The sequence below is a fragment of the Dendrobates tinctorius genome, unplaced genomic scaffold (assembly GCF_039654945.1).
Source record: "Dendrobates tinctorius isolate UK_male_01 unplaced genomic scaffold, ASM3965494v1 ptg000196l, whole genome shotgun sequence".
In the NCBI taxonomy this organism is placed as follows: Eukaryota; Metazoa; Chordata; class Amphibia; order Anura; family Dendrobatidae; genus Dendrobates; species Dendrobates tinctorius.
In genome coordinates, this window is record NW_027361863.1 from 4,519,458 (window position 1) to 4,546,946 (window position 27,489).

At 43.6% G+C, this 27,489-nt stretch overlaps 1 protein-coding gene across 3 annotated transcripts in view; it reads left to right on the forward strand.

Annotated features, from left to right (window-relative positions):
• Positions 1 to 4,761, forward strand: part of LOC141056140 (uncharacterized) — a 74,309-nt gene extending 69,548 nt beyond the window's left edge. For all 3 annotated transcript variants that reach the window (XM_073552824.1, XM_073552822.1, XM_073552823.1), the window contains exon 15: positions 93 to 4,761. In XM_073552824.1, coding sequence (XP_073408925.1) covers positions 93 to 228 — 136 coding nt within the window. In that variant the 3' untranslated portion in view covers positions 229 to 4,761. The remainder of the gene's footprint in view (positions 1 to 92) is intronic.
• The last annotated feature ends 22,728 nt before the right edge of the window (positions 4,762 to 27,489 follow it).

Here is a 27,489-nt window from a genome sequence, read left to right on the forward strand (position 1 = left end):
CACCACTCCATATAAAGGCCACAAATGTAACTACGAGGACAGATAATAAATGAAATAATAAGAGAAATATATATGTGTTTTCTTTTATATAGCACCAAGAAGAAAGTATCATCCAAGAGCAGTGAATGTTTCTACTGGAGGCTGAACGGCTGCAGCTACGGGGGGAAATGCCGCTACCGCCACATACCGGAGAACAAAGGGGTAGACCGGAAGCCTTGGAAAAGCTAATCCGCCGAAGGGACGGACGTCATGAAGAAACGTGATCCAAGTGCAATTTACTACAAAACAAGGACTGAAGATTTCTCTTATAAGGCCGGGATCACACATGCGAGAAATGCGGCCGAGTCTCACATGTTAATACCCAGCACTCGGGAGCCGAACGTGCGGCGGCTCCATGTATTGCTATGCAGCCGGACATTCCTCTTCCGAGTGCCGGGTATTAACATGCGAGACTCGGCCATGTTTCTCGCATGTGTGATCCCGGCCTAAGCTGCAGTCTGTCCATCTCTCATGGCGAGAGCTGTACCGAAGCCTGCACTTTATTACCGGACCCCACGGGGGGGCATCTGCCCGCACTGTGCCAACTGTTACACACCGGACGGACTGTTCTGGAAATGCACAGACCTGTTACAGACAGCCTAACGCAGTATTTTACGCAGCACGAAATTGCATAACTGAGGCCATGGGTTTTCAGCCCATTTTTTGCGGACGTGGAACAGACTGTGTGCTTGTTGTTGTTTTGCTCACTTTTTTTTTTGTAAGCTATTTTTTTTTTTTTTTGCTAGTTATTTAATTTTTCACCTTTTTAGGATTTTGCATTTTATTTATTTTTTTGGTGTATGTAAAATATATTTAAATATATAAAAAAAAAAATAAACACAAAATAATCTGCTTGTATATATCATAATATACACATTTATTTAAATTATTTTATGTGTTTATATATTTTATAAAAATATATTGCGTACACCAAAAGATCAATAAATTGCAAAATCCTAAAGATGAAAAATAAAATCTATTTATTACATAATTATGCATTATTTAACTAAAGACAACTGGTTTACCATATATTGTTGAAGTGAACAAAAAAGAAAAAAATTTTTTATATATATATATATAATTTTTTTTTTTTTTTTTCCCCTTTTTACTTACATACACACAAAACATTGCAAATGCCTAGCAAATTTAATATTTTTAATAAACCTCATTCGGAAAGTTGGTTGAATAATTTTAATTGCAAATATATACAGACATTTTATGCATTTACATTTATTCACCACTTCCCAATTGCAAAATAGGTCTATTTGAAAATTTTACAATGTTCTGAACTTGATTGGATAAAGTGTTATCTGAGCATGCTCGGGTGCTAACCGAGTGACTTTGGCGTGCTCGAATAATATGTTCGAGCCCCCATGGCTGCATGTTTTGGGGCTGTTCGACAGCCGCAACACATGCAGGGATTACCTAACAAACCGGAAATCCCTCCATGTGTTGTGGCTCTTGAGCAGCCGTGCGACAAGCAGGTGCGGGGACTGGAACATATTATTTGAGCACCCGAGCATGCTGAGATAACACCCTTATCCGAGCACATTCACTCATCACAAATCAGCATGGACCCGGTAATTAGGTGATAATTTACTGATATGTCAATTAACCCATTAAGGCATTTTTTTTTTTTTTTTTTAAATCACAATATGTATTTATTAGTGTTTTTTATTTTTGCATTTTTTTTGTTACTTATTTTTACTTTTATCCTAATCCTCAGTTATGCAATTTCACTCCCCATTATTTAATAATGCAAGATGAAACCTTCCCTCCATGTTTCTAACCCATCGCTTCAAGACGACCCCCGCATCCGTTAATCGCTGCAGGGAAAGCTTGAGTCATGGAGCAACTTCCAGCCTTCGCAGACCTGGATCACCTTTTGTGAATGTTGGATTTCTTTTTTTTATATATATACATTTACTGTTGCGGCCGGCACACACCGCATATGAACGGTGCCTAATGAGGACCAAAAAGAAAAAAACAAACCTTGTGCTCGCCTTGTGGACGTAGCTGGCTGGGGAAGGTGACCATGTAGACCACCTTCTCCATGTGCCTTATTTTATATTTCGTTTTTTTCTATTTTTTAACTCTTGGAATACTCACACTGTATCTCTGACGTGTTTACATTTTTTTTTTTTCTTGACTACTCACCCCCCAAGCTATCCCCCAAAAACATCTATGATGTGGTTTGTATCATGAAATGTGAAGATTTTAATTCTCTGTGAAATGATTTCTATGCTATGTCTACCTTCACCGTATGTAATTTATTCCTGAGCACTGGCCTTTTATGTATTTTTTAACTTTTTTAATTTTTTTTTTTTTTTTTAAATTTTTAATTATTTTTTTCCTGGTATTGATGGAACCCAGATTTGCTACGAAAAATCCATTTGATTCCAGTAAAGTATTATATCCTTTTCGGGTCCCCAGGGATCCAGACGTGACTGCATTGCTTTGTCAAATGCCAAATAGACCATTTTTCTCACAACGAATGGTTCCAACACCTATAGTGCTGGCAGAATGCCAATGAGTGCAACCGACCATTGACCAAACATGGCCATCCCTTAGCTTAATTTGTACGTTCGCATAGGTTATTGCTCATGTTGAGAGGTTTAGGTTGGCTCTTAGTGAAGGATAAAGGATTTTTTTGTGCCAAAGAGTCGCTCGGAGTAGAGAGACTTCCTGTATTTCCTGAATCTCCGTTATTTTTGTAACCTAGAAAACTGATTATATAGACGAATACGAGAGCGTGTGACTTTCCGCCATACGGTGCACACTATTAAAACTGTACTGCGCTCCATGTCGCGGTTGTTTTTTCTTCCATTATGTTAGCGCTCGGTCCGTTATACGATGCTGTTTTTAAATTTTTTTTGAATTCAGACTTTGAATAAGGGAAAAAAAAAAACCTACTTATTATGTCGTTCCCCCTGATGATTTGCATTAACCTGATGACAACCAAGCTGTAAATCTACAGTCCCGGGCTTTTATGGAGCAGGATTAAATCTCCTGCACTCTAGGACCCAGAAGAGAAGACAGAAGCGGTTTATTACCGACTCTTGTCTTTTTCTTTTGCCACTGTATAGAAGCATCAGCAATGCAAATGTTTCTGCAGGACCTGGCGATCACATGAGATTAGCTGCCAGATCCAAGAGATGTAGATCTGCCCTGCCCGGAGACTTGTATCCATGTAGTGGGCTATTTTCCCCTGTAACTTGGGCTCCTATGGATGCCTCAGTTACAGTGGAAACATGGCACAAAATTAAAACATCCCACCTATTTTTTCATAGAAAATAAACTATAAACCTATATATACACACTGAAAAAAAACTAATTTTTGTTCTGAAAAATATACAAAAGGTTTGATTGTTAAAATGTGGAAAGGCAAAAATGGGGAAAATTGTGATTAAATTATATTTGGACAATTTTTACTTGCATATATTTTAGGCTTAAAAACTATTATAAACTTTGCCCTTTGGCTTTTACCGGTACTTTTGTATCCCTCCACAACACCTGGGCTGAGAATTTGTCAGTGAGCACGTTCCAATGGAGAGTTTGTTACCGTCTTGTCTATTTTTTTTTTTTTAATCCACTGATTTTCTGACTACATCAAAGTTGAGCTCATCTTTAGTGTGGTCTGTGTTCATAGATGACTATAGAGGAGCTCAGAGAAAGACACAGGAGTTGCAAACTCCCCAGGAGCTCGCTGTCAGTTTTTACGTTAACTCCTTCTACAACCAGCAATGTCCACGGAAACCAAGAACCTGTAAAAAGCCAAACTGGGCAACATATTTATTGAAACCCATTTGCAAGAAATTAGTTTTAGTGCAGGATACATGCATTTAAGTAAAATGAAATAAGTCCCCTAAGATGTGCTTTTATTTTAAGTGCTTTACAGGCCTGGCCAACCTCTAGATTTGTTCCCGGCGGCATCTCCTGCATGGAAGACAGTGGAGGGTCAGCCTTGTAGATCAAACAAACGTTGAAGCTGTCGTCTGCATTTTTACATAGGACTGCTGGTTCACCTAATACAATCGTACAAGTTAAAAAAAAAAAAAAAAAAAAAAGCTTCTTATACGGCGCCACAACCGTCTATGGGTGGTATCTGGTATTGCAGCTCAGTTCCATAGAAGCTAATGTGTTTGATCAGCAATACCAAACACAACCAGTCGGCGGGCGTGGCGCTGTTTTTGGAAGACTTTCATTCTTGTGATTCATAAAAACTGCAGCTCTAAAATTATAAATCTATCGATGTGCAGGTCTGCCAGCGCAACCACCCAAGTGCTCCGTCTAAATCACTGTATATTGTCATTTTAACTAATTATGATCCAAATTGCTAAACTTTGTATCATTTCCATTTATCCCCCAAACCGCCACTAGATGGCAGCATCACACACCTATTGTGTAATCACTTGTAACAATGGTTGAAAAAATTCCCATGAAATGTTTTCTATTCATCCTGAAAAGACTGTGTATTTGTTTCCAGCGTGCCATCACTACTGTATCTTCAATCCCACGGCAAGGGCCGATGAGAAGCGGGCCCACCGGCTTTATGTGGTCACTTGTTGTTTGAGCCTTTTATTGCATTTTTTTTTTTTTATCTATTTGTGTAATGATTGCCGATGTTATTTATACTTGTTCATTCTTGTAATAGACATTTCCTGAGAATGAAAAGAATGTGGAAAAATTAGTTGTTTCTTGTGAATAAACTTGTACGTTTTATTTGTGGCTGGTTGATGACGAAGTACAGCGAATGGCCTTGATCTGCTAAAGAGCAGAAAACTTTTTTTTTTTTTTTTTAATTATTATTATGAGGAATTTAGCAAAACTTTTACAATTGCATGGGACACTGTAGCACTAAGACCAATGCTATGAATTGTTTCCTAACTTTTCTCTTGGCTCAACATAACTCCAGATGAGCGTTCTAAGATTTCGAACTTGAAAAAGAAGCAAAACCATATTTGGAGATACTGTCATAACATGTTTAAAAAAAAAAAAAAGTTATCCGGCATCATCCAGAAACACTTCAGCACCATAGAGAGCAGTGCTGCATTAAGACGCACATGCGTTACAAGACACGTGCCGATGACAGTGCCACCCACACACCTGCCGAGATGCCTGTGTGTGTGTGTGTATGTATATATATATATATATATATATATATATATATATATATATATATATATATTTCATATGTACACTTGAATTGCTCTCCATTGGGGGGCTTAGGTAAAGGGGCTAACTCGGTGGGGCATTGGTTTAACTATCCCGCTGACTTTGCCAGGATACTTACATACAGTTTTAGGGCCGTAAATTAAACTGAACCTTTCACCTAATTCATGATGCCCAAACTGCAGGCAGCATTAATCGCAGCCTGGATGCACAGTTGCATCCGGGTATATTTTAACCCATATACTGAGAATGACATAACGAAGGGATTGCCCACACCTGTACATGAAATAGCCTTGGAGTCAATTGTCCAATTACTTTTGGTCCCTTTAAAAACAGGGTGGCACATGTTAAGGAGCTGAAACTCCTAAACCCTTCATCCAATTTGAATGTGGATACCCTCAAATGAAAACTGAAAGTCTGAACTTCAACTGCATCTGAATTGTTTTGTTTAAACTTCATTGTGGTAATGTCTAGAACCAAAATTAGAAAAATGTTGTCTCTGTCCAAATATATATGGACCTAACTGTACTTAAACGATCGGACCAGGGACTATAGCCGGAGACAAGCATTGTAGAGAAAAATACACCTTGCTAAAATCATGCTTTCCAGACCGCGTGTAGTGATAAGTCCCCTTTACAGCTTTGTGCCTGGTGAGAAGAAGCTTAGCTACCTTCCTACTTCACCTCTGAGCTCGCCTTCAAACTATCCTATGCAAAACACAAGCCGCGGAGACACCATCACATGTTTCTCAACGCAAGCAATGACTAGCCAGGTCTTTCCCCGGGAAGGAACAACCACGGGAAGGGCAGTCTCCAATGAAGGAAACCACCTATGCCAAAACATGGTATCCATCCACAGACAGCTGTTTCGGGGTATTGCCCCTCCTCAGTGTGGAGTAGGAAACTGGCCAGTAGGAGCAATGCCTAGTAGAAGACTGAAAAATGAGGATGAATGACCTCATGGAGATCAACATCCAACACTGCGGAGACACCATCACATGTTTCTCAACGCAGTGATTCTAGAGCAATGCCCCCACCCTTATGGGAAATACAGTTGTGGCCAAAAGTATTGACACCCCTGCAATTCTGTCAGATAATACTCAGTTTCTTCCTGAAAATGATTGCAAACACAAATTCTTTGGTATTATTATCTTCATTTAATTTGTCTTAAATGAAAAAACACAAAAGAGAATGAAGCAAAACATTGATCATTTCACACAAAACTCCAAAAATGGGCCAGACAAAAGTATTGGCACCCTCAGCCTAATACTTGGTTGCACAACCTTTAGCCAAAATAACTGCGACCAACCGCTTCCGGTAACCATCAATGAGTTTCTTACAATGCTCTGCTGGAATTTTAGACCATTCTTCTTTGGCAAACTGCTCCAGGTCCCTAATATTAGAAGGGTGCCTTCTCCAAACTGCCATTTTTAGATCTCTCCACAGGTGTTCTATGGGATTCAGGTCTGGACTCATTGCTGGCCACCTTAGAAGTCTCCAGTGCTTTCTCTCAAACCATTTTCTAGTGTTTTTTGAAGTGTGTTTTGGGTCATTGTCCTGTTGGAAGACCCATGACCTCTGAGGGAGACCCAGCTTTCTCACACTGGGCCCTACATTATGCTGCAAAATTTGTTGGTAGTCTTCAGACTTCATAATGCCATGCACACGGTCAAGCAGTCCAGTGCCAGAGGCAGCAAAGCAACCCCAAAACATCAGGGAACCTCCGCCATGTTTGACTGTAGGGAACCTGTTTTTTTCTTTGCCTCTTTTTTCTCCTGTAAACTCTTATGTTGATGCCTTTGCCCAAAAAGCTCTACTTTTGTCTCATCTGACCAGAGAACATTCTTGCAAAACGTTTTAGGCTTTTTCAGGTAAGTTTTGGCAAACTCCAGCCTGGCTTTTTTATGTCTCGGGGTAAGAAGTGGGGTCTTCCTGGGTCTCCTACCATACAGTCCCTTTTCATTCCGACGCCAAAGGATAGTATGGGTTGACACTGTTGTACCCTCGGACTGCAGGGCAGCTTGAGCTTGTTTGGATGTTAGTCGAGGTTCTTTATCCAACATCCGCACAATCTTGCGTTGAAATCTCTTGTCAATTTTCTTTTCCGTCCACATCTAGGGAGGTTAGCCACAGTGCCATGGGCTTTAAACTTCTTGATGACACTGCGCACGGTAGATGCAGGAACATTCAGGTCTTTGGAGATGGACTTGTAGCCTTGAGATTGCTCATGCTTCCTCACAATTTGGTTTCTCAAGTCCTCAGACAGTTCTTTGGTCTTCTTTCTTTTCTCCATGCTCAATGTGGTACACACAAGGACACAGGACAGAGGTTGAGTCAACTTTAATCCATGTCAACTGGCTGCAAGTGTGATTTAGTTATTGCCAACACCTGTTAGGTGCCACAGGTAAGTTACAGGTGCTGTTAATTACACAAATTAGAGAAGCATCACATGATTTTTCGAACAGTGCCAATACTTTTGTCCACCCTCTTTTTTATGTTTGGTGTGGAATTATATCCAATTTGGCTTTAGGACAATTCTTTTTGTGTTTTTTCATTTAAGACAAATTAAATGAAGATAATAATACCAAAGAGTTATCTGACAGAATTGCAGGGGTGTCAATACTTTTGGCAACAACTGTATGTAAAAACATGCAAAACACATGCCGCGGAGACACCATCACATGTTTCTCAACGCAAGCAATGACTAGCCAGGTCTTTCCCCGGTTAGGAACAACCACGGGAAGGGCAGTCTCCAATGAAGGAAACCACCTATGCCAAAACATGGTATCCATCCACAGACAGCTGTTTCGGGGTATTGTCCCTCATCAGTGTGGAGTAGGAAGCTGGCCAGTAGGAGCAATGCCTAGTAGAAGACTGTGATGGATACCATGATTTGGCATAGGTGGTTTCCTTCATTGGAGACTGCCCTTCCCGTGGTTGTTCCTTCCCAGGGAAAGACCTGGCTAGTCATTGCTTGCGTTGAGAAACGTGATGGTGTCTCCACGGCTTGTGTTTTGCATGTTTTTACATATTTCCCATAAGGGATGGGGGCATTGCTCTAGAATCACTGCGTTGAGAAACGTGATGGTGTCTCCGCAGTGTTGGATGTTGATCTCCATGAGTTCATTCATCCTCATTTTTCAGTCTTCTACTAGGCATTGCTCCTACTGACCAGTTTCCTACTCCACACTGATAATGGGCAATACCCCGAAACAGTTGTCTGGATACCATGTTTTGGCATAGGTGGTTTCCTTCATTGGAGACTACCCTTCCCGTGGTTGTTCCTTCCCGAGGAAAGACCTGGCTAGTCATTGCTTGCGTTGAGAAACGTGATGGTGTCTCCGCGGCTTGTGTTTTGCATGTTTTTACATATTTTCCCATAAGGGATGGGGGCATTGCTCTAGATTCACTGCGTTGAGAAACGTGATGGTGTCTCCGCAGTGTTGGATGTTGATCTCCATGAGTTCATTCATCTTCATTTTTCAAACTATCCTATATCTCCTCTGAGCGTGCCTTCAGACTATCCTGTTGTCCTCTGAGCACTCCTTCAGACTCTATTTCTCCTCTGAGCACTCCTTCAGACTCTCCTATTTCTCCTCTGAGCGCTCCTTCAGACTATCCTACTCCTCCTCTGAGCGCTGCTTCAGACTATCCTACTCCTCCTCTGAGCGCTCCTTCAGACTATCCTACTCCTCCTCTGAGCACTCCTTCAGACTATCCTACTCCTCCTCTGAGCGCTCCTTCAGACTATCCTACTCCTCCTCTGAGCGCTCCTTCAGACTATCCTACTCCTCTGAGCGCTCCTTCAGACTATCCTACTCCTCTGAGCGCTCCTTCAGACTATTCTACTCCTCCTCTGAGCGCTCCTTCAGACTATCCTACTCCTCCTCTGAGCGCTCCTTCAGACTATCCTACTCCTCCTCTGAGCGCTCCTTCAGACTATCCTACTCCTCCTCTGAGCGCTCCTTCAGACTATCCTACTCCTGAGCGCTCCTTCAGACTATCCTACTCCTGAGCGCTCCTTCAGACTATCGTACTCCTGAGCGCTCCTTCAGACTATCGTACTCCTGAGCGCTCCTTCAGACTATCGTACTCCTGAGCGCTCCTTCAGACTATCGTACTCCTGAGCGCTCCTTCAGACTATCGTACTCCTGAGCGCGCCTTCAGACTATCCCATTTCTCCTCTGAGCGCGCCTTCAGACTATCCCATTTCAGGTGGGCCTTCAGGTTCTTCTTGAAGGTTTCTGTTGATGGTGAGAGTCTGATTTGTTGCGGCAGAGAGTTCCAGAGTATGGGGGAAGCACGGGAGAAGTCTTGTATGCGGTTGTGAGAAGATGAGATAAGGAGGGGGAGTAGAGAAGGAGATCTTGAGATGATCGGCGGTTGCGTGTGGGTAGGTACCTAGAGACCATGTCACAGATGTATGGAGGAGACAGGTTGTGGATGGCTTTGTATGTCATGGTTAGGGTTTTGAAGTGGAGCCTCTGGGCAATAGGAAGCCAGTGAAGGGCCTGGCATAGGGGGGAGACAGGTGGATTAATCGGGCAGCAGAGTGTAGGATGGACTTTAGGGGAGTCCAGAGCGTAGGAGGTTGCAGTAGTCAAGGCGGGAGATAAGAGCGTGCACTAGTGTTTTTCTGGTTGAGGAATAAGCGGATCCGGGAAATATTTTTGAGTTTGAGGCGGCAGGATGAGGCAAGGGCTTGGATATGTGGTTTGAAAGAGAGCGCAGAGTCGAGGATCACCCCAAGACACCGAGCGTGGACTGGGAAAAGAAAGCAGCCATTGACATTGATGGATAGGTCTGGTGGAGGGGTAGAGTGAGATGGGGGAAAGATAATGAATTCTGTTTTGTCCATGTTCAGTTGGAGAAAGCGAGCAGAGAAGAAGGCTGAGCTAGCAGACAGACATTGTGGGATTTCAGTCAGTAAGGAGGCGAGGTTGGGTCCAGATAGGTAGATCTGCGTGTCATCTGCATAGAGGTGATGCTGCAAACCGAAGAATTCTATGAGCTGTCCCAAGCCAAAGGTGTAGATGGAGAATAGTAGGGGTCCTAGGACAGAGCCTTGAGAAACACCAACAGACGGGGCGAGGTGAGGAGGTGGTGTGTGAGAGGGAGACACTAAATGTTCGGTCTATTAGATATGATGAGATCCAGGATCGGGCCATAGCACTTAGGCTGGTTTCACATTTGCGTTTTTTAGCGCTGGAAAAAAACGCATATGTGCGCATGCGTTTTTTCCCCTATATTTAACATGGGTGCGCATACCTGCGCGCTGGTAAGCGCATGTATGCGATTTTCATGCGCTGCGTTTTTTTGGGGTGTGCGTTTGTATTTTCCAGACGCAGCATGTTGCATTTTTTGGCCCTGCAAAAAAGCGCATGCGCACATATGCGCACGTTTTGCGCTAAAAATGGCCATTATAGCCTATGGATGCGCATATGTGCGCACTGGCATGCTCATGTATGCGTTTTTTTGCACATGCGTTTTTTTTTGATAACCATGGAATTTAGGGGTTTGGGTTAGAGTTAGGGTTAGTTAAGGGGGTTTAGGGTTAGGGTCAGGGTCAGGGTTGGGGTCAGGGTTAGGGTTAAGTATGGTTTGGTTAAGGGTTAGGGTCAGGGTTAGGGTTAAGTATGGTTTGGTTAGGGTTAGGGTCAGGGTTAAGTATGGTTTGGTTAAGGGTTAGGGTCAGGGTTAGGGTCAGGGTTAGGGTTAAGTATGGTTTGGTTAAGGGTTAGGGTCAGGGTTAGGGTTAGGGTCAGGGTCAGGGTTAGGGTTAAGTATGGTTTGGTTAAGGGTTAGGGTCAGGGTTAGGGTTAAGTATGGTTTGGTTAAGGGTTAGGGTCAGGGTTAGGGTCAGGGTTAGGGTTAAGTATGGTTTGGTTAAGGGTTAGGGTCAGGGTTAGGGTCAGGGTTAAGGTTAAGTATGGTTTGGTTAAGGGTTAGGGTCAGGGTTAGGGTCAGGGTTAGGGTTAGGGTCAGGGTTAGGGTTAGTTAGGGTTTAGGGTTTGGGTTAGGGTTAAGTATGATTTGGTTAAGGGTTAGGGTCAGGGTTAGGGTTAGGGTCAGGGTTAGGGTTAGTAAAGTCATGGTTTGGGTTAGTGTGAGGGGCCACCTAATGTTGGAAAAAAACGCAAACGCGGTAAAAACGCACTAAAAACGCATACAAACGCATAAAAACGCTGCGTTTTTTTCATGCATGCTTATAAAAATGCTTGAAAAAAACGCAGCAGTTGTATGCTTTTGTATGCGTTTTTAGTGCGTTTTTTTGCGGGAAAAACGCGCTGCAAAAAAAAGCAAGTGTGAAACTAGCCTTAGGCTGGTTTCACAAGTCCAATGTTTATTGCCCGGCTATGGACCTCGATCTCTGGACCCTCCGTGGGTCTCATCAGCCTCTTTCACATATATGAAGTTGTTGAGTTCAGGACAGGAGCGCCGCCGCTCATTACTTGGATCATGAATGAAACGTTGATTTCTACAAAACTTTGGCTGCGTATTTTGGAACGAGTTGGTGGCAATTCTGCAAGTTGTGTGCGCCCAGGAAATGATGAAATCAATGGTGAAAATTATCATTCTTCAGAGTTATAAATCTGCACCACAGCTCAATTCTACTTTTTTTTTTCTTTATTTTCTGCACACTTATTAAATCTCATCCATTTTGCTTCTACTGTAAAACGCTGCTGGTTTTCCACCTGCAATTTAGCCAAAACCTCCGTGCATGCACCCTGTGCACCTGAACTGACCTCCCAATCGCCCTCGATTTCAATCTTCTTAAACAAATACAAGTGCTTCTCACTAAATTAGAATTTCATCAAAAAGTTAATTTATTTCAGGTCTTCAATACAAAAAGTGACTCATATATAGACTCATTACACATAGAGTGATCTATTTCACGTGTTTATTTCTGTTAATGTTGATGATTATGGCTTACAGCCAATGAAAACCCAAAAGTCATTATCTCAGTAAATTAGAATACTTTATAACACCAGCTTGAAAAATGATTTTAAAATCTGAAATGTTGGCCTACTGAAATGGCTGTTCAGTAAATGCACTCAATATTTGGTCGGGCTCCTTTTCCATCAATTACTGCATCAATGCGGCGTGGCATGGAGGTGATCAGCCTGTGGCACTGCTGAGGGGTTATGGAAGCCCAGGTTGCTTTGATAGCAGCCTTCAGCTCGTCTGCATTGTTGGGTCTGGTGTGTCTTATCTTCCTCTTGACAATTCTCCATAGATTCTCTATGAGGTTAAGTTCAGGCGAGTTTGCTGCCAATGCAGCACAGTGATACTGTAGTTTATAAACCAGGTATTGGTGCTTTTGGCAGTGTGTACAGGGGCCAAGTCCTGCTGGAGAATGACATTTCCATCTCCAAAAAGCTTGTTGGCAGAGGAAAGCATGAATTGCTCTAAAATTTCCTGGTAGACGGCTGCGCTGACTTTGGTCTTGATAAAACACAGTGGACCTACACCAGCAGATGACATGGCTCCCCAAACCATCACTGATTGTGGAAACTTCACACCAGACCTCCAGCAGCTTGGATTGTGGCCTCTCCACTCTTCCTCCAGACTCTGGGACCTTGATTTCCAAATGAAATGTGAAATTTACTTTCATCTGAAAACAACACCTTGAACCACTGACAACAGTCCAGTTCTTTTTCTCCTTGGCCCAGGTAAGATGCTTCTGCCATTGTCTATTGGTCATGAGTGGCTTGACACAAGGAATGTGACACTTGTAGCCCATGTCCTGGATACGTCTGTGTGTGGTGGCTCTTGAAGCAATGACTCCAGCAGCAGTCCACTCCTTGTGAATCTCCCTCAAATTTTTGAATGGCCTTTTCTTCACAATTCTTTCAAGGCTGCGGTTATCCCGGTTACTTGTGCACCTTTTTCTACAACACTTTTTCCTTCCACTCAACTTTCCATTGATATTCTTAATTAATATGCTTGGATACATCCACTCTGTGAACAGCCAGCTTGTTTAACAATGACCTTTTGTGACTTACCCTCCTTGTGGAGTGTGTCAGTGACTGCCTTCTGGACATCTGTCAAGTCAGCAGTCTTCCCCATGATTGTGGAGCAACTGAAACAGACTAAGGGACCTTATTAAATGCTTAGGAAGCCTTTGCAGGTGTTTTCATTTGGGTTTTCATTGGCTGTAAGCAATAATCATCAACATTAACAGAAATAAACATGTGAAATAGATCATTCTGTGTGTAATGTCTCTATGTAATATGTGTTTCACTTTTTGTATTGAAGAACTAAAATTAACTTTTTGATGATATTCTAATTTAGTGAGAAGCACCTGTATGTGCGACAAGGAGAGGCAGGCTACTGTATAGTAACCAACAATATAAATAACACACTACTCAGTCAATACAATGGAGTTATCATACTGCATGAAATCCTTCATCCACATCATGTAATAGAGGCGTGTGGCTGCTGAGACCATGAAGATGATGAAGTTTGAGCTGTGGAACTTCTGATAACCATTTGGAACTTTCTGTACCTTCTGTTCCATTCTATATTTGGTAAGTACCATCTATGGAATTGATTCATTTTTTTGGACAGTGATGGGTGAAATTTAAATGAATAGCTCCTCACCTTGGGGCAGGGTGTATGTGGTATTACACCCCCAAGATTTAACGTCTATTAAGTAGAATTGCAACAGCGGACTCAGCCTGTGGACAAGTGTGGCGCTGTTTTTAAAAGAAAATATCTGTGGTTTTGTTTTTTTATATATAGCGCAAAAGTTTACATGCGGAATATATTCTGTAACTTTCCTTTCTTCTGAAAAAAAAAGAAAAGTTTATAATCTTAGACGACCAGTAGTTTTTAACTCTTATTATCCACCGATTGTCTTAGTGGACGTTAAGTTGTTATTTCTGAGCACGCCGGGTTCTCGCTCGCTGTCGTCTCCAGGCTCTTTGGCTTCCTCTTTGTCTCATTTAGCACTTTTTCCTGCCACTCTGAATTAAAAAAAAAAGATGGCGCACATTGATTGGATGCGTCAATAACGGCTGAGTGATCACTATCGGACGTAAAATCAGTGGTGTCAATGGCTCCTCACAGAAATACCTAATATCCTCCCTGACAGGTGCTGATAACCTGACAGCTTGGCTGTTTATTTTGGTGTTCTCAATTATTCCTCAAGAGCCGGCGCTTTAAATAATTGTGTCCTTGAGGCTTTCAAAGCGAGCGATTCCATGTCATGCGGATGGGAGGCGCAGAAAAAAAAGTAAGTATGCAAGCAGCAGCTTGGACCTGGTACAGGGTCCATATAAATGGCCAAGGACTCCTCTTTTCAGCAGGAAATGTACTGCTTTGAGCACTAGACCAAAAACTAGATGAAGGGTCTCCTGGCCTATTATTATTATTAGGAAGTTACAGAAACTACTAATTTAAAAATCTATTAAATTTTCCACAATTTCCCTCTCCTCCCTTCCCCAGATTCTGATTCCATTATTGTAACATGTTGAGGGTTCTATTGGCCCCGCCCCTGAGGAGCTAGGCAGGAAGTGTACAGGACAGGAACCAATACTAGGCGGAAACTCCATCCAGAGGAGAAAATATAGTGGATATAGATTCATTCTAGTATGAAAAGATCCATCTACACCGCATAGAAGAAAACTAATAATATAAAGCATGGGAGGCTGTTAGAGTTTACCTTACATTTACAGAATATAAAAATTCAAGATAACCTCTACTATTTCAATTTCAGTGCCCCTCATCCAACAAGTAAGGAGGTGACATCATTAGTTATTATAGGCGAGGTGGTGACAATTACTCACTTTTTACATATTACACAGGTCAACGAAAAAAAATTTTTTTTCTGGTGTCCAAAATATTTTAATGAATTTGGGGTATTTTTGGGGTGCTGATTCTGAATATGTCATCAGTTTTGCCAGATTGGCTCAAGTTTTTGAGATTTTTGGTATCTTATTTATAGCACTTGTTGGTAAATGCGACGCATCATCTCATTAATTTCTTTGGATTAGTACTTGAACTGAGCAGTTCTCAATATAGTTTTGTGTTAATTAGTGTTCTAAAAGTTTGTTCATAGCTTGATTTTTGCACTAACTTTATGTTGTTGTCTGTTTTCCAGTGAAAAGCATGAACTCATCATGAAGAAGTTGTCTTAACGATCCAGACTCATTCTGTTACATTTGTGGTGAATATACACTGCCAAAACATAGAAGAAACATAACACACTTCGTAAAAAAAGTGTATTTTGCCTATTTTGGGGTTATGCTTGGGGACCAAGACAAGTTTTGGGCACCACACATAGTGTGCAAAGCATGTATCGAATTATTACGAAAATGGAGCAAAGGACAAAGAAAAAGCTTCAAATTTGGTGTTCCAATGGTGTGGAGAGAGCCAAAAAATCATCATGATGACTGTTATTTATGGTAAACACAGGTACAGGCACATCTTCACAATGAGGGACAGGCCTTCTTGCAGATTCCATGTTACTCCCATTTTCGTTTCTTATGCTTATTGAATCCTTGCACTTGCACTGCACAGAAATAACAGTCATCATGATGATTTTTTGGCTCTCTCCACACCATTGGAACACCAAATTTGAAGCTTTTTCTTTGTCCTTTGCTCCATTTTCGTAATAATTCGATACATGCTTTGCACACTATGTGTGGTGCCCAAAACTTGTCTTGGTCCCCAAGCATAACCCCAAAATAGGCAAAATACACTTTTTTTACGAAGTGTGTTATGTTTCTTCTATGTTTTGGCAGTGTATATTCACCACAAATGTAACAGAATGAGTCTGGATCGTTAAGACAACTTCTTCATGATGAGTTCATGCTTTTCACTGGAAAACAGACAACAACATAAAGTTAGTGCAAAAATCAAGCTATGAACAAACTTTTAGAACACTAATTAACACAAAACTATATTGAGAACTGCTCAGTTCAAGTACTAATCCAAAGAAATTAATGAGATGATGCGTCGCATTTACCAACAAGTGCTATAAATAAGATACCAAAAATCTCAAAAACTTGAGCCAATCTGGCAAAACTGATGACATATTCAGAATCAGCACCCCAAAAATACCCTAAATTCGATGAAATATCTTTGGCACCAAAAATGCTGTTGACCAGTGTTATATATGAGATAACACCTTCATTTTGTTTCTTTGCCTTAAAGGGGCAGTGTTGGTGCAGAGGATAGCAATTGCCTAGGTCGACCTAGCTGGAATACAATATAGGTATTTAACGATTTTGATCATTTACTGGATATTAAATAGTCTGTTTTCCCCCTGCAGTTCTTTGCAGATGAGCAAATGGAAGAAATGACGTCTTATGAAAGTGCCTTCTGAACAGCATTAGTTAAAGGCCAGACTGCCGTGTGTAGATTCAGAACAACAGAAGATGAATGCCCCCCGAGGAGGCACGATACTTTATTATTTATGTGGCGATGATCAGATGATAAGTAGTACAGAACCAATTAACTGTTCCTTTGGCAACCGAGTATTATCATCTCCTAAGACAGAAATCAATAAGGCGAAAATATACGGGGACATGATCTCCGAGAAGGAGGGAACTGAAGATAAGGAATGGTTACAAATTAAACGGGGAAGGATAAGGCAACTTCCAAGAAACAATATTGCTTAATTCGCATTTCCATAATGTGTGCGGGTTTTCTTTTTTTTTTTTTTTTTTTATAGAAAGGCTTTGAATTCTAAATTAAAGGTGACCTTTTGCAGCATTTTAATACTGTTACCTGTGTTAAATATAGTGGTTGAACTATTCAGAAATTCCATGATCATATTCTTTGTTTGGGCATGTGAGTGTCAGATAAGGGGTCCCCTCCTTAGAACTTTCCCCTGTAAGTCCAGGAGAGATAGCCACCATTCAGAGCCGCTCCTATTCTGAAGGATGGTGAATGGGCACCGTGTAATACCACACTTCTCCTGCAGTGGCCGCTGCAGGAGAAATGTGCAGCCACCTGCAATTCCCCGCCGATCGCCTGATCACTTTGTTCAGCCAGCAGCCATCCTGAATCATCAGGTCGGCTGCTGGCCAAGGGATTGGGACGGCTGGTGGCTGAGGGATCGGTTCATCTGACAGCCAACTAATGTGTACGTCAAACTTTAGAAAGATAATTTGCCCTTCTTGTGTCTTGATTGCTTCCTGATGTCAAAATATCTGATTGCTGTCAATGAATCTGTAACGAATGGAAGCGGAGGCAGAGATGGTGAAGTTCACATTCGTTTTTATTTTTAAAGTGGAACCTCGGGACCACGGTCTGGAGGGCTCTGAAGGGGGCGTGACTAGTGAGCCCCGGGCTCCCGTAGTAAAGCCCCTCAGACAGGGCCAGAATGGAATACCCGGAGGACACAGGTACTACCTCCAGTTGGACCCCGAACACGTGGCAGCTGTCCCAGCGGGACCAAAAGGGATAACAGTAGTTACAGCAGAGTCCGTAATGAGCCAGGTCCTGGATCCGGGTAGATGGTAAGGAGTCGGTTCCAGTGACCTTCAAACAGTCCTCAGACACGGATAGCTGTTGGCGGAACGGGATGACTTTCGCCCAGATGGTTGCAGATATAACCAGGTAACACAGGATACAGATATGCTGTGGAGACAGAGAGCATTAGACAATGCACAGAGACTGCAGACGCAGCACAGACAGGTTAGCATGAGAACCGGATGTAGCAATGATACTCGTTGCTCCGGCGATCTCCCTATGGAGGAGAGGCCAGAAATAGCAGCCAGTGCGCTGCCATTGGTTAATTGCCGTTTTTGAATAATGCACGCCATCCCTTTAAGAAGGCAGGAGAGCGGGAGGGCGTGCCCTAATAGCCTTAGCTACAGATTTCCTCACAGGACGCCAGGAGGTGGAGGCAGGAGGGAAGCCTGAATGCTGAGCAGCAGCATGAGATCCAGAGGAGGCCGGCTGCTGCCTAAGGACAGCATGTGAGGTGAGTGCCCATAATGGAGAGCAGCGGCAGACCAGGATGCAGCGCCAGGATGGGGACCAGGTGTAACAGTGGCAGACCTGGGCGCCGCGCCAGGATAGGGACCGGGTGTAACAGAATCAAAGTCTTCTTGATTACATTAGGCGTCTAAAAACAAGAACATATGGTCGTTACCTGCAGCTACAAGTGACCTGCACTGATACAACAAAGTAAACTCTAAGGTTCCAAATAAGACTTGCACTGTTTATATGCAAGGGGTGTTTCATGATCTCTAATGGAAGGTGATCTGATCTCTACACTACGTGAAGAATTATTTGGAGCTTGTTTTCTTTAGACAAAATGGGCCAAGAAAGTGATTTCACTGACCGAAAAGTCACAAACTTAAAAAAAATTTACAGAGGGAGCAGCTCTCCTGAAAATTGCTCACATACTGGCGCGATCACAGAACCATCAAAATTTTTGTGGCAAATAGAAAAAAAATTGAGAAAAAAAAGACACACAAAGATGTGAAAAGAATCAAATGAGAAGCAACCAGGAGCCATTATTCCTCCAGTGCGGTCATATGCAAGAACTTCAGCCTCCCTGGAGGCCAGAAGAGCAAAGGGTTCAGAGACACGGCCGAGGTGAGGAGGCTGAGCCCGATCACCACCGAGCAAGACACAAGCACAAGGGTCTTCATGGCTCAAGAGACACGGCCGAGGTGAGGATCCTGAGCCCAATCACCACCGAGCAAGACACAAGCACAAGGGTCTTCATGGCTCAAGAGACACGGCCGAGGTGAGGAGGCTGAGCCCGATCACCACCGAGCAAGACACAGAAGCACAAGGGTGTTCATGGCTCAGAGACACAGCCGAGGTGAGGAGGCTGAGCCCGATCACCACCGAGCAAGACACAAGCACAAGGGTGTTCATGGCTCAAGAGACACGGCTGAGGTGAGGATCCTGAGCCCAATCACCACCGAGCAAGACACAAGCACAAGGGTCTTCATGGCTCAAGAGACACGGCCGAGGTGAGGAGGCTGAGCCCGATCACCACCGAGCAAGACACAGAAGCACAAGGGTGTTAATGGCTCAAGAGACACAGCCGAGGTGAGGAAGCTGAGCCCAATCACCACTGAGCAAGACACAAGCACAAGGGTGTTCATGGCTCAAGAGACATGGCCGAGGTGAGGAGGCTGAGCCCGATCACCACCGAGCAAGACACAGAAGCACAAGGGTGTTCGTGGCTCAGAGACACAGCCGAGGTGAGGAGGCTGAGTCCGACCACCACCGAGCAAGACACAGTAGCACAAGGGTGTTCGTGCCTCAGAGACACGGCCAAGGTGAGGAGGCTGAGCCCGATCACCACCGAGCAAGACACAGAAGCACAAGGGTGTTAATGGCTCAAGAGACACAGCCGAGGTGAGGAAGCTGAGCCCAATCACCACTGAGCAAGACACAAGCACAAGGGTGTTCATGGCTCAAGAGACATGGCCGAGGTGAGGAGGCTGAGCCCGATCACCACCGAGCAAGACACAGAAGCACAAGGGTGTTCGTGGCTCAGAGACACAGCCGAGGTGAGGAGGCTGAGTCCGACCACCACCGAGCAAGACACAGTAGCACAAGGGTGTTCGTGCCTCAGAGACACGGCCGAGGTGAGGAGGCTGAGCCCAATCACCACCGAGCAAGACACAGAAGCACAAGGGTGTTCATGGCTCAGAGACACGGCCGAGGTGAGGAGGCTGAGCCCGATCACCACCGAGCAAGACACAGAAGCACAAGGGTGTTCGTGCCTCAGAGACACAGCCGAGGTGCGGAGGCTGAGTCCGATCACCACCGAGCAAGACACAGAAGCACAAGGGTGTTCGTGCCTCAGAGACACAGCCGAGGTGAGGAGGCTGAGCCCGATCACCACCGAGCAAGACACAGAAGCACAAGGGTGTTCGTGCCTCAGAGACACAGCCGAGGTGAGGAGGCTGAGCCCGATCACCACCGAGCCAGACACAGAAGCACAAGGGTGTTCATGGCTCAGAGACACAGCCGAGGTGAGGAGGCTGAGCCCGATCACCACCGAGCAAGACACAGAAGCACAAGGGTGTTCGTGCCTCAGAGACACAGCCGAGGTGAGGAGGCTGAGCCCGATCACCACCGAGCCAGACACAGAAGCACAAGGGTGTTCATGGCTCAGAGACACGGCCGAGGTGAGGAGGCTGAGCCCGATCACCACCGAGCAAGACACAGAAGCACAAGGGTGTTCGTGCCTCAGAGACACAGCCGAGGTGAGGAGGCTGAGTCCGATCACCACCGAGCAAGACACAGAAGCACAAGGGTGTTCATGGCTCAGAGACACAGCCGAGGTGAGGAGGCTGAGCCCGATCACCACCGAGCAAGACACAGAAGCACAAGGGTGTTCATGGCTCAGAGACACAGCCGAGGTGAGGAGGCTGAGCCCGATCACCACCGAGCAAGACACAGAAGCACAAGGGTGTTCGTGCCTCAGAGACACGGCCGAGGTGAGGAGGCTGAGCCCGATCACCACCGAGCAAGACACAGAAGCACAAGGGTGTTCATGGCTCAGAGACACGGCCGAAGTGAGGATTAAGAAACTTTAATATTTTTTAACCATATGGATGGACTGATGACATGGATGGTGCTTTATCTAATACTGCAGAGAAGGGTCGAATTTTTTATATCCCTGCAAAACTCCTCCCAGTCCCCTTATATTGCATGGTTGTGTGTTCATTTATTTTGGAATTAAGAATCCACATTGATGCACAAACATGGAAACCCCCTTTATGCTGTGGAAAGAGTGACACGATGGTTACAACTGTAGCGGACTCGGTGTTATTCTCAAGAGAAAAGAATTTAATAGTGTGTTCTTTTTTTATTATACATAATTACCCTTTTTTTCCTGTAAATACTCTTTAATATCTCACATCATTTTGAATAATGAAGATTTATGAAGAAGGTGCAAAAAGTGCTGAATGAAAAGAGAACAGCATGGGGAAGACCCCCTGGAAGCATCTCTGACTGCCAGATTGCAGCTGAGAACAATGATGTCACACTTTTACTCCACTTTAAGGAGTGACAATAAAACATTCAAAATCAACAAGAAATTGGAGTTTACAGGAAAAAAAATGTTAAGAAACATTTTTTTCCTGTATAATTATATATAAGGCAAATTTTAAAAAGGCTTTAAGAAATAAGTAAACCAAAATTTAAATTTTTATTTAAAAAATATGTAAAATAAGTTTATACCTGCGCTATAAAAACAAAGTGTAAATGGGAAATAAAATCAATTATCTAAAAACTCGTAGTAAGTCACTTACAGTGGGGAAAAAAAGTATTTAGTCAGTCAGCAATAGTGCAAGTTCCACCACTTAAAAAGATGAGAGGCGTCTATAATTTACATCATAGGTAGACCTCAACTATGGGAGACAAACTGAGAAAAAAAAATCCAGAAAATCACATTGTCTGGTTTTTTTTTCATTTTATTTGCATATTATGGTGGAAAATAAGTATTTGGTCAGAAACAAGCAATCAAGATTTCTGGCTCTCACAGACCTGTAACTTCTTCTTTAAGAGTCTCCTCTTTCCTCCACTCATTACCTGTAGTAATGGCACCTGTTTAAACTTGTTATCAGTATAAAAAGACACCTGTGCACACCCTCAAACAGTCTGACTCCAAACTCCACTATGGTGAAGACCAAAGAGCTGTCAAAGGACACCAGAAACAAAATTGTAGCCCTGCACCAGGCTGGGAAGACTGAATCTGCAATAGCCAACCAGCTTGGAGTGAAGAAATCAACTGTGGGAGCAATAATTAGAAAATGGAAGACATACAAGACCACTGATAATCTCCCTCGATCTGGTGCTCCACGCAAAATCCCACCCTGTGGGGTCAGAATGATCACAAGAACGGTGAGCAAAAATCCCAGAACCACGCGGGGGGACCTAGTGAATGAACTGCAGAGAGCTGGGACCAATGTAACAAGGCCTACCATAAGTAACACACTACGCCACCATGGACTCAGATCCTGCAGTGCCAGACGTGTCCCACTGCTTAAGCCTGTACATGTCCGGGCCCGTCTGAAGTTTGCTAGAGAGCATTTGGATGATCCAGAGGAGTTTTGGGAGAATGTCCTATGGTCTGATGAAACCAAACTGGAACTGTTTGGTAGAAACACAACTTGTCGTGTTTGGAGGAAAAAGAATACTGAGTTGCATCCATCAAACACCATACCTACTGTAAAGCATGGTGGTGGAAACATCATGCTTTGGGGCTGTTTCTCTGCAAAGGGGCCAGGACGACTGATCCGGGTACATGAAAGAATGAATGGGGCTATGTATCGTGAGATTTTGAGTGCAAACCTCCTTCCATCAGCAAGGGCATTGAAGATGAAACGTGGCTGGGTCTTTCAACATGACAATGATCCAAAGCACACCACCAGGGCAACGAAGGAGTGGCTTCGTAAGAAGCATTTCAAGGTCCTGGAGTGGCCTAGCCAGTCTCCAGATCTCAACCCTATAGAAAACCTTTGGAGGGAGTTGAAAGTCCGTGTTGCCAAGCGAAAAGTCAAAAACATCACTGCTCTAGAGGAGATCTGCATGGAGGAATGGGCCAACATACCAACAACAGTGTGTGGCAACCTTGTGAAGACTTACAGAAAACGTTTGACCTCTGTCATTGCCAACAAAGGATATATCACAAAGTATTGAGATGAAATTTTGTTTCTGACCAAATACTTATTTTCCACCATAATATGCAAATAAAATGAAAAAAAAACAGACAATGTGATTTTCTGGATTTTTTTTTCTCAGTTTGTCTCCCATAGTTGAGGTCTACCTATGATGTAAATTACAGACGCCTCTCATCTTTTTAAGTGGGGAACTTGCACTATTGCCGACTGACTAAATACTTTTTTTCCCCACTGTATATTCATAGAAAACAGTGTATGTATAATTTGAATAGGTACATTTTTTGAGGACCGATGTTTATGTAGAGCATATATAGATACTAGCAGCACGGCAAAATAGAATAGTCCCACCTCTTAAGTGTTAAATCCAGCAGGGAGATGCGCGTTTCCAGAAAATGAAGAAAAAAAATACATATATCAGTATGGAGTCACTTAGCTTGTAGTTGATAGTCCGTTATCCAGTAGCAGCTTTCAGACATATAACAAGGAGAGCTGTTCCGGCCAGTAACAGACGCTCACTATGCCGGGAAGGAATCCGTTTCTATTCCGAAACGCGTAGGATAAAGGCTCTTACTGCACTCCGTACCGCTCCCGGGAAGCATCACGTGACCACCCGAGTCATGTTCCTCTGTCGTCACGAAGGTCCTATGAGCTCTAGGAAGCGCTTGCTCTATTATCGACACATATGCTTACAGCTCCCGGCATAGTGAGCGTCTGTTACCTCTCATCCTTGATTGGGCAAGGAATCTTGTCCCCTCAATGCTAGTGTTGTCTGATGGGAATTTTTTCAACATAATTTCCAGAATGGCCTTCTAGTATAATACCCTTTTCTGGTAGACCTCTCCGCATCAGGAAGGAGAGATGCAAAGTTCTCCTTGTCACGTGGGTCTAGCAGGGTGAACAACCAGTACTCTTCTTTTTTTTTTTTTTTGGCAAAGATGAATGTAACTCGAGGGTCACGGGAAAGGTAGCGGTAGATAAAGTTGGCCATATGTGCCTAGCTCCTTACAACACTTCCCTGTCTCCACCATGATGACCACTCTCCATCTCCTCATTCCCCTCAGCCCATCCACATAGGAGAGATGAAGCAAAGCTTGTGTAGGTACTAGCCTCTTTTGCGCTAGCAACAAGCTCCTGTTCGTCCTCCTCAGCCTCCACCTCCTCATTGTTACCAATACGTGCTTAGATGACATGAGGCTGGACTGGGTAGTATCTCCCTGTCTCATGTCTTCCTCCATCGCCACTTTGTATGCATGCAAAGCTTCAGCTTTATTTGTGAGCAGCGATGGTTTAAGTAGGCACAAAAGCGGTATCGTTGTACTGATCATCGACGCTCACCATCTTTGTGGAGTCCTAAAAGTCTTGAAGAGCAGCATAAATATCAGACAACCCTACAGTTATGAGCAGAGGTTGCCCAGAATATCGACGGGCGTGTTGGAGCTGGTATTCAACAACTGGCCTTTGCTGCACACAAAGCCTTGCCAGCATGTGTAGTGTGATGTTCCAGCATGTGATGACGTTGCGCACCAGCCGGTGAGCTGGCACTTGAATGCACCGATGCAGCACTGCCAGAGCTGCGGCAGCTGTAGCCGACTTGCAAAAATGGATTAGACAAAAGAGAGAAAGATGCATGCTGAAGGAATAGGGAACACCTAAAAATCAGGTAAAAAATTATTTTCATTAATGTGAACAACACCACGTCACATGCAACAAAACAGACTAATAAAAACAATTAAAAATAAAATAAAATGGTTCAGTGACTGATTACGCCCTCAATATGACAATATCCAACCTCCACTAAGTTCAATTGGCAATATATCAGTATATGGTACCAGAAAAAATTCAAGATTTTACAGGAAGCAAAACAATTTTATGCAATCCTATTATATGGTTAAACAATAAACCGATAAATATACAAAGAAGCAAAAATACACAGCAAAAATAGCCAAGGTGGAATGCCCCTATTCACAGCACCATGTTATAAATCAACTAGTTATAGACTACAGAAAAATTAGGTCCGGCCCCCCCCCAAAAAAAATACCGTATTTAACTTGCGGAATTAGACTCTGACGCAGCATACCTTAACCAAAAGCTCTGGAAAATCTAGGTAGGTTTTCAGAAACCGCTGAAACGCCAAGTTTAGCAGGTGGGCCTGGCATGGTACATGTATGAACTTGCCAAGCTTCACAGTCACCACAAAGTTATGGCTATTCTCCCACACGACCATGCCTGGTTGGTGGTTCAGCAGTGAGAGCCACAGATCTGTCTGGTCTGTTATGCCTTTCAATAACTCTGCCGTGGTGTGTGGCTTCTTTCCTATACAAATTAGCTTCAGCAGAGCCTATTGATGCTTGGCTAAGGCAGCTTCCGACTGATGTGCACGACGTGCTCTGAGATACGAGTACCAAGTTGCTGATAAGTCAGGTTGTTGTTAAGTCACCAAGGCACGAGGAACAGCGGTGGTGGAAGACAAGGTGGTGGATGACGAAGTCACAAACCTGTGAAGCTGGCAGGCAAAATGAGCTCAGCAGTGCTGATTAGGAAGGATGATCCGCAGCACTGAGATAGGCAGGAGGAGGCAGTGAGATGACCAGAGGGACAAGGCGGGCAACTGTTCTGCAGAGCACTGACACTCCATCAAAGAGATAGGTGTTCTCCAATCTGGGACTTTTTAAAAAAGAGGCTAACAAAATGGCCATTTACAACCTGTGCCATGCAAAGATCAGCAGGGGCCTGAACACGAAGAGTCTAACCACCACCAGCATGATCAGGCATATATCATCTAAGCACCTGACTCAGTGGACTGAACTCTTGGGTTCACGATTGGTGCCTGCGGGTGACACCACTACCTCTTCTCCTGTGTTAGATGCTTCCCAATCCGTTGACACTTGTGCAGATGCCTCCCGCGCCCTGTACCTGTCTTTGCGCATTCTGTCATACCATCATCAAGTACTTCCAAATCCTTATCCCTCATCTGTCCCTTCACCAGACCTTGGAATGAAAAAGAAAGTTCCCAGCCACCCAACCACATGCCCAATCGCTAAACGGGAAGATTTTCAAGCTGCTTGCCTTGTAAATGTTGTCACTTAGGCTTGTGGACATGGATGATTTCAGCTGACTAATGGCGGCAGCCTTCCCACAATACTTTGCCCCTAGCTGCCACTATTTCTCTCTGTGGCATCCTCATCTTGAACCACTCTTGTAACAACAAGGTGTAGTCACACCTGCCCCACGTCCTCGTCATCTGCGTGCACCATCATCAGCACTTTTACTTCCCTGTCTCTTATTGCACGCTTATGCATTTTCAAGTTTCTTTCATTAATTGAAACTAAATTATTTTAAGGAGCCAAAAAATTAGGTCACCTGTGGCAGGCCAAGCAGTTTTTAAAAATTTTAAACCACCGGAATTTCACACAGAGTATACTAAATGGTATGGATGACTAATCGAATCCAGGAAAAAATGTTGAACTTTTTTTAGATTTATACCACCGCAATGTAACACTAAGTTATGCGTTCATATCTATGGATGACTAATTGAATCCACAAAAAGATTTTGAACTTTTTTTGAGTGTTATATACCACCGTAATGTAACACTAACCACGTTGAACTGTATGGATGACATGTAGTACATTTTTTCACCAACCAAAAAAGAATGTGGTCACGTTAAGCAGCTATATGTTTAGCAACAAACTACAAAGCGCTAAACCCTGCCTAGAGGCTGTATTCTGCCACTCTCCCTGCTCCTGCAACTGTCCCTAGCCTAAGTGCAGAATGTATCTCATACAAACAGCAAAGCACAGGATTAGTCCTTAGAAGGACTGTTGGTATGATGGTTCAGCATCAACACCAGTATCAACACTAGAGGATTCTGATTAGTTATACTGTGCATACACAGGCATGGATAACTGCTCTCTCCCTCCAGTCATGACTGTCCCCGAGTTGTGCAATGGAGTGTGCTGAGCATGGCAACGCCTGTCCTTTTATAGCCTTTGAGGAGGTAATGCGGCGAGCCAATGTCAGTAATGCCACTACCAAGACAGCTACGGCATTACAGTGAATGGTACTCAATCCTCAAATCTCCGATCCTCACAAGATCTCCTTCTCTACTCCCCTCTTATCTCCTCTTCCCACAATCGCATACAAGATTTCTCTTGCGCATCACCAGTACTCTGGAACTCTCTACCACAACATATCAGACTCTCACCTACCATCGAAACCTTCAAAAAGAGCCTGAAGACCCACCTCTTCCGACAAGCCTACAACCTGCAGTAACCACTGATCGACCAAACTGCTGCACGACCAGCTCTACCCTTGCCTACTGTATTATCACCCATCCTTTGAAGATTGTGAGCCCTCGCGGGCAGGGTCCTCTTTCCTCCTGTACCAGTTATGACTTGTATTGTTTAAGATTATTGTACTTGTTTTTATGTATACTCCTCCTCACATGTAAAGCGCCATGGAATAAATGGCGCTATAACAATAAATAATAATAATAATAATCCCCGCATGCTGATTGGCAGTGTGACATGCGCCAAACATGCGGAGCGGGGATTCCAGCTTCAAATCTGAGCACCGGCCAATGCTCAACGAGTGCCGAGCATATCCGAGCACATTGATACTCGATTGATAACCGAGTATCACCTAGTCCTATCCTGACTGTGAGGATGGC